This window comes from Vicia villosa, unplaced genomic scaffold (genome assembly GCF_029867415.1).
Source record: "Vicia villosa cultivar HV-30 ecotype Madison, WI unplaced genomic scaffold, Vvil1.0 ctg.005843F_1_1, whole genome shotgun sequence".
NCBI classification, from domain to species: Eukaryota; Viridiplantae; Streptophyta; class Magnoliopsida; order Fabales; family Fabaceae; genus Vicia; species Vicia villosa.
Window position 1 is genome coordinate 55,875 of NW_026706687.1, and position 8,486 is coordinate 64,360.

Consider the following 8,486-nt stretch of genomic DNA (forward strand, 5'->3'; position numbering starts at 1 on the left):
TCAGTAACCAGGATTGTTATTGTGAGACATCATTGCGGTGATTGGAAGTGAGAGGGGTTCTCTTATCTAGGAAGTTCTTAGGTAGAAGTGGCACTGGATAGAGATTAAATGAGAAGTCAGTAAACCAGACGTTGTTTACGTGAGAACCAGATGTTGTTTGCATAATACTTTGAATTGATACTACTAATAGTGGATTTCCTTCCTGGGTTGATAACCCTCAGAGTAGGTAATGTTTATATTGAACTGGGTTAACAGTTTTGTATGTAATTTCTGTTCAGCATTGTTTTTAATTCATGGATATCTGGCCATTATATGTTGTTCACAGATCAATGTCTTGACATCTCTTAGAACATCTAAGATCTGTTTACTAGAATTTCACTTACTAACCATATGGACCAAGTAGTTGATAACAAAAACAAAAGCCGCAGGTTCTTCTTGGTTCTTCCTTTCATAAGAACACCAAAAGCCAACAAATGGTCCGATAGCATGCCACAAGTGGGTAACATGTACATTCCTAACCAGTCAATAATAAGTTGCCAAGCTCTCGCAGCCTTATGACGAAGAACAAAGAGGTGAATGTGTGTTTCTTCATGTCCCAAGCAAGGATGACATACAAGGTTATGTGAACCCTTAAACACCCCTCATTTCACAAGTTCATCCCTAGTTTAGAGTCTATTCAAAAGCAATTTCCAATAAAATACTTGAATATTGCTTGGTACATTGGCGATCCACAATAACTTGAAGGCATTAGCTTTGTCCACATCCAAAATGAGAACCCACACTTACAATATCTACCAATATAGGATAAGAAAAATTAACAGAAAAGCCCAATACATCACACCACAGAACGAAAGAACCTACTAAAGCCGAATTAGGATTTACATTCAAAAGTATGTTTTCAAGTTCCTCCCATTCGCTCCCCTCCATGTACGCATTTAGACCAGAAAGAAACCTTATGTTCCAGGATCTATTACCATTGATTTGTTGCCCTGCAACCTCTACCTTAGGCCTGGAACCCTGCACAAGCTAAAAAAAAATCAAGAAACAACATATTGAAAAGCACTACACCAAGCCATCTATGACATCAAAAATCAATGTTTGAGCAATTTCCCAATTTACATGATTCACTATTACCAAACCAATTTGGTTCCTCCCATAATCTACAATGGACAACCTTAGATCTCTCCACCAAATCGAAGACTTTCTACTATTAAATAATCATGAAAGATCAAGGATTAAACCTTTGATGTCGCCATATTTGAATTTCAACAATGAGTACTGTAGATGTTGTTGATTGGCTGTAATTTTTGGTAAAACTGATTGTGGCTCTATCTTGTCAAAAACAGTGTCATGACATACTTTCTGTTGTTGTGATGTGCTTCCTAATGCAGGCCTTTACCTGATGTCAAGGCCGATGTCATGACATTCGCAGCTGTTTGCTATTTTATATTACTACTTATGATTGTATGATCTGTTAAGACCTTATGCGCTATATTTGGTAATAATGGATTCTGATCTGGTTCAAGGACGTCGTGGATGATTACTATTATCAGTTCCTTGTATAATGGAGATTTGTTTTAATTAGGGCAAAAACTATTTTGTGGATCCAAGGCCCATTTGCTGTATTGTCTGAAGGGTATTTAATCCGTGTAGGAGCTGCTGTTGCCGTCAGGGTTTTTGGTTGAAAAACTGTTAGAGTTCTGTTTGTTTTAGTTTTCTCGTTGTGTTTTCTTGTAAGCCAAACAATCATCATGATGATTGTCTTGGTCTAGGCGTTTTGTTTTGAGTTGTAAAAAGTACTCAAAGCTTTTAAGCAAGAGTACTATTGTTCTTGATCAAAGCTTTTAAGCAAGATCAAGGTGTGTTTTGAAGAGTGTCTTCTTTTGCTTTTCGTCTGTTAGTTTTTCATCACTGCTGTGATTGAGGGGGAGTGAGTAGGAGCTCTGGTCTAGCTGTTTAGATTGAAGTTGCATTGGGTAGATATTAAGTGAAAGGCGTAATATTGAGTTGTATTACCTTGAATTAATATTGCTTATAGTGGACTTCCTCCCTGGCTTGGTAGCCCCCAGATGTAGGTGTGTTTGCACCGAACTGGGTTAACAATTTTCCTGTGTTGTTTTCTGTTTACTCTTTGTTCATTTGTTTGAAAACATTCAGATAATGATGTCGTGACATCCAGTAAGACATCGCGTGTCTGATTCCAGAATTTCAATTGGCATCAGAGCAGGCACCCTGCCTGTTTTCACTGGGTGAGATCTAGGGAAGGTATTTTCTGGTTCGATGGACAAAGAAGGTGGTGGATTTATAATGAGACCACCCATTCTGGATGGCTCTAATTATGATTATTGGAAACCTCTCATGGTGGCTTTTCTGAAATCTGTGAATAGCAAAGCATGGAGAGCTGTGAACAAAGGATGGGAACATCCTGTTATTACTGATAAAGATGGCAACAAAACTCTTAAACCAGAGGAAGAGTGGGACAAAGATGAAGAGGCATTGGCGCTTGGCAACTCTAAAGCTCTAAATGCTTTATTCAATGGAATTGACAAAAATATATTCAGACTGGTGCACCAGTGTGAACTAGCCAAAGATGTCTGGGATATCCTAAAGACTACTCATGAGGGCACCTCCAAAGTGAAGATGTCAAGACTTCAACTGCTAACTACAAAATTTGAAAATCTAAGGATGAGGGATGATGAAAGTATTAAGGATTTTCATATGAATTTACTCGATATTGCTAATACCTCAGGAGCTTTGGGAGAAAAAATGTCTGATGAAAAGTTGGTGAGGAAAATTCTTAGATCCATACCTAAGAGATTTGATATGAAAGTTACAGCTATAGAAGAGGCACAGGACATCAGCAGTATGAAGGTAGAGGAGTTAATTGGATCTCTTCAAACCTTTGAGATGGGAATCAATGAAAATTCTGAAAAGAAGAACAAAAGCATAGCCTTTGTGTCCAACTCTCGAGAGGAAGTAGAGGAAAGTAGTGAAGAGAATCTATCTGAATCTATAGCTATGCTTGGCAAACAATTCAACAAAATTATAAGAAGAATGAATCAGAAGCCAAGACCTAATGTCAAGAACATCTCATCTGACATCAGTAGATCTTATGACTCTGGCAGAAGAGATAAACCAGAAGAAAAATACAATCACAGTAAAGGGATTCAATGTCATGGATGTGAAGGGTATGGACATATTAGAGCTGAATGCCCTACCTATCTCAAGAAACAAAAGAAAGGATTGTCAGTCTCCTGGTCTGATGAAGATTCTGAGAGTGATTTTGAAGAAGAATCAGCCAAACATGTCACAGCTCTGACTGGAGTTTACAACTCAGATGAAGACTCTAGTGAAGATGAGCTATCCTTTGAAGAACTGGCAACCTCCTACAGAAAGCTCTGTATCAGAAGTGCTGAAGTATGTCAACAAGGTGAAAAGCAGAAGAAATACATAGCCCAGTTGGAGGTTGATAACAAAGAGCTTAATGAAACTATATCTGAACTGAATGACGAAATTATCCTGTTACAATCCAAACTTGATCAGATGTCTAAATCAGTAAAAATGTTGAACAATGGCACGGATATGCTGGAGGAGATCTTGCAGGTTGGAAAAAGTTCAATAGATATGTCTGGCATAGGATTTGTCAGTGCAAAGAAATATGTCCAAGATAGTAGCAGAACTAAACCTGAAGCTGAGATGTCGAAGCCGATGTCAAAACATGTGACTCAACATCACGAGAAAGGTGAAATGAAGAGAAAGTTTCAAAGATGGAGATGTCATTACTGTGGAAGATTTGGACACATTAAGCCTTTTTGCTTCAGACTATATGGATATCCAGATCAAGCTCCTTTTTACAAACCTAAGCAGATCATGCCCATTCAGAAGCAACAATGGAAACCTAAAAGTATGGCTTTAATAGCTCATACATCTCTTAGAGTTTCAGCCAAAGAAGATTGGTATTTTGATAGTGGATGCTCCAGACACATGACTGGACTCAAGAATCTGCTTGTTGATATCAAGAGTCATTCTTCTAGTTATGTAACCTTTGGTGATGGAGCTAAAGGTGAAATTAAAGGAGTTGGAAAATTAGAGTGTTCAGGAGTGCCAAATTTAGAAGATGTTCTATTGGTCAAAGACCTGACTGCCAATCTTATAAGCATCAGTCAACTCTGTGACCAAGGATACCAAGTCAACTTCACTAAAGATGAGTGTGTGGTTACTAATGAAGAAAAGGAAGTAGTAATGAGGGGTGTCAGATCCAAAAATAACTGCTTTTTGTGGGTGTCTCAGGAATCCAGCTATTCTTCTATATGCTCTAAAGAAGAAGAAGCAAAGCTATGGCACCAAAAACTTGGTCATCCTTATCTAAGAGACTGGGCAGGCAGTGCTGATAACAGAAAAAGAACTTCAGGAGGATGTTTCTTCTTGGGAAGTAGCTGTTCTCAACTTGTTTGGATGAAACAGATGTTATCAGAATACAATGTCACACAAGATGTCATGACATTATATTGTGACAACTTAGGTGCCATCAACATTTCAAAGAATTCCATCCAGTACAGCAGGACCAAGCATAGTGATATTAGACATCACTACATCAGAGATCTTGTTGAGGACAAAATAATTGGCTTAGAACATGCTGCTACAGATCTTCAACTTGCTGACAGTTTTACAAAAGTCTTAGATGCAAATAAATCTGAAAATCTAAGAAACAAATTAGGCATTTGTCTTTGTGAAAGATTATGGCAATTAATTGAGAGTGGGGCCAGCACTATTTCTCTCTCCAAATCTTGGATATCATTACACATTAAAGTGTATTTTCCCCCCTTCTTGCAAGTTACTCAAACGGTTTCCATTCCTCCACAACCTCTCCTCCACACTCACGCTATCTCACTGTGTTCCTGCATTCATCACTCCTTACCCAGCCTCTCATTTTCTCTCACCATGTCTCAGAGTCCTTCCTCAAAGAAATCTTCTCCCATCTCTGAAACAGCATCAGGTTCTAGGGCACCAAATGTTGTGAGCAATCAAGATGTTGTGCTGGATGTTGTGCCATTGAACTCTGTCCCTCCTTCCGATTCTGCTCGCAGTCAACCAAGAAAGATGCATGCAAGAAAATCAACCGGAGGATCTGTCCCAGAAACCTTTTCTGTCCAGCATAGAGAGGGCACTTCCTATGTTCATAATGCGATTGCAAATATGGTCACCAGAATCTTGAATGAAGGGCACAAAGTTGAAGGAATTTCTGTTCCTCTAGCCCAAATGCCTGCTTCCGATGATGATCAAGGTGTGCAAGATGATGAGACCCCTGTTGATAAAGATGTTAAGACAACTGTTGATAATGATGAGACATCTGCTGAGCAAAATGATGAGACTCCTGTTACTAAGGATGTTGAGACATCTGTTAATGAGACCCCTGTTGCCAAAGATGTTGAAACATCTGAAGCTATCAATGTTGAAGCATCTGATTCCAAAAATAATGAGACTCTTGCTCCTGAGAAAGATGAAGAGGTTCCTGCTGTTCCTGCTAAGAAAGATGAAAACCCTAATGTGCATGATGTGGTGGATCTAGATGAACTTGATGATCCTATTGATATTGCTGATGATGACCTCATCTCCAGCATCTCCAACAGGGTCAAGGCTCGTAAGGGAAAACAAGTCTGTGAGCAACATTCTCTCAAGCCACAGGTTACTCCTCTGAAGACTGTTACTAAAGAAAAAATAAAGAAAGTCCCTACTGGACCCTCAAAGTCTGGAAGCAAAGTTAGTGTGAAGAAGAGGAAGGAAAGAAGCATTTCTGATTCTGAAGCTGATGTCCCAAGTGATGTCCCTGACATCCCCTCCAAGAAGAAAATTGCTGTTACTAAATCTGCTACAAAGGTCCGTGATGTTCCTTTGGATAACATATATCTGCACTATGCTTCCAATGCTATCCAGTGGAAATTTGTGTATCAAAGAAGGCTGGCCCTTGAAAGAGAGTTAGCAAATGATGCTCTGGAGAATCAAGAGGTAATGCAGCTCATTAAAACTGCAGGTTTGATTAAGACTGTTTCTCAATTCTCTAAATGCTATGAAATGCTTGTGAAAGAGTTTATTGTCAATTTATCTCAAGACTGTGCTGATGGTAGAACAGATGATTTTCATAAAGTTTATGTTAGAAGAAAATGCATAGAGTTCTCCCCTGTTGTTATCAATCACTTTCTAGGTAGAAATGCTGAAGCTCAACCTGAGCTTGAAGTAACTGATAATGAGGTCTGCAACACCATCACTGGGGGTAAGGTGAAAAAGTGGCCCATCAAAAGCAAACTGTCTGCTAGTCTCTTGACTGTTAAGTATGCTCTGCTGCATAAAATTGGTTCTGCCAACTGGGTGCCCACCAATCACACCTCTACCATTGCTGTTGGTTTAGGAAGATTCATTTATGCTATAGGGACCAAGACTGTGTTTGACTATGGAACCTATATTTTTGACCAGACTATGAGACATGCAGGTACCTCTGCTACTAAGCTTCCTATTGCCTTTCCATCCCTAATATGTGGAATCATCCTAAAGCAATACCCTGGCATCTTGAAAGCTAAATATTCTGTTTGCAAAAGGGAAAGTGCTTTGACTTTTCACTACAAGCTGCTTCAAAGGACTGATGCCTCAACATCTGCTGGGACATCTCAAACTAGCAAGTCTGTGACCAAAGCCTCTCTTATAGCTGAGCTGAAGGAGACCTGCAAAGAGCTGGAAAATAGGAAGATGAAGCTTGAACAGCTTATACTCAGTCTTGAGCAGTCTGCTGATAGTGATGATGATCATGCTGCTGGTGGTGATGGTGAGAAGATGAATGATGATATGGATGCTGATAGTGAGGATGACTATAAGTCTAGTAGCTCCAATGATGAAGAGATGAGTGAGGAGGATGATGATGGTACTGCTGGCTCTGAAGATTAATCTTCATTTGGTGCTTGGCTCCTTTTGTGGCTAAAAAGGGGGAGAAGTGTGTGTTTTTGGTTGTGTTGATTGTAATGGTTGTAATGGTTATCTTATTGTTCTGGTGATCTTTTGGTTTTTTTTCTTGGACATGGTTTTCTTTTGGTTCCCTTTATTTGGGTGTTCTCTGGTTCTCCCTAACAATGACAAGTGGTTTCTGTAACAATTGATTAAGTAGTTGTTTTTTTTGGTGATTAATCAAGTTGAATCAAGTTGCTGCTGTTTTTCTTACAGAATTTATTTTTCTGTTGTTGGCTGCTGTATGCTCTGGTATCTGCTTTGCATCTATTAGTGTTTTAGCCAAAAATTCGCCAAAGGGGGAGTTTGTAGATGTTGTTGATTGGCTGTAATTTTTGGTAAAACTGATTGTGGCTCTATCTTGTCAAAAACAGTGTCATGACATACTTTCTGTTGTTGTGATGTGCTTCCTAATGCAGGCCTTTACCTGATGTCAAGGCCGATGTCATGACATTCGCAGCTGTTTGCTATTTTATATTACTACTTATGATTGTATGATCTGTTAAGACCTTATGCGCTATATTTGGTAATAATGGATTCTGATCTGGTTCAAGGACGTCGTGGATGATTACTATTATCAGTTCCTTGTATAATGGAGATTTGTTTTAATTAGGGCAAAAACTATTTTGTGGATCCAAGGCCCATTTGCTGTATTGTCTGAAGGGTATTTAATCCGTGTAGGAGCTGCTATTGCCGTCAGGGTTTTTGGTTGAAAAACTGTTAGAGTTTTGTTTGTTTTAGTTTTCTCGTTGTGTTTTCTTGTAAGCCAAACAATCATCATGATGATTGTCTTGGTCTAGGCGTTTTGTTTTGAGTTGTAAAAAGTACTCAAAGCTTTTAAGCAAGAGTACTATTGTTCTTGATCAAAGCTTTTAAGCAAGATCAAGGTGTGTTTTGAAGAGTGTCTTCTTTTGCTTTTCGTCTGTTAGTTTTTCATCACTGCTGTGATTGAGGGGGAGTGAGTAGGAGCTCTGGTCTAGCTGTTTAGATTGAAGTTGCATTGGGTAGATATTAAGTGAAAGGCGTAATATTGAGTTGTATTACCTTGAATTAATATTGCTTATAGTGGACTTCCTCCCTGGCTTGGTAGCCCCCAGATGTAAGTGTGTTTGCACCGAACTGGGTTAACAATTTTCCTGTGTTGTTTTCTGTTTACTCTTTGTTCATTTGTTTGAAAACATTCAGATAATGATGTCGTGACATCCAGTAAGACATCGCGTGTCTGAGTCCAGAATTTCAAGTACCAAACCAAATTAGCATATGATAGGTATTTCTAGGCTCATTTACTTATCAACGCTATACTAAACAATTAATAGTGTTTGACTCGTAAACCCTCTTCAAGTTTCGGTTTGCATATGGTAGGCCATGAGACCCAAATTATTCTCTTCTTGTTTTCTTCACCATTCAACACAAAAGCATGCTGGATCTTAATAATATCTTGAACAAATACTTTCGGGGCTTTATAGAAGGAGAAGTAGAAAAGAGGGATTGAA

At 38.9% G+C, this 8,486-nt stretch overlaps 1 protein-coding gene across 1 annotated transcript; it reads left to right on the forward strand.

The window, feature by feature from the left end:
- Window positions 1-5,259: 5,259 nt before the first annotated feature.
- LOC131642829 (uncharacterized) lies at window positions 5,260-6,936 on the forward strand. The gene is made up of 3 exons (XM_058912996.1): window positions 5,260-5,400; window positions 5,935-6,006; window positions 6,778-6,936. The coding sequence occupies exons 1-3, from the start codon at window positions 5,260-5,262 to the stop codon at window positions 6,934-6,936; spliced, it is 372 nt and encodes a 123-aa protein (XP_058768979.1).
- Window positions 6,937-8,486: the final 1,550 nt, after the last annotated feature.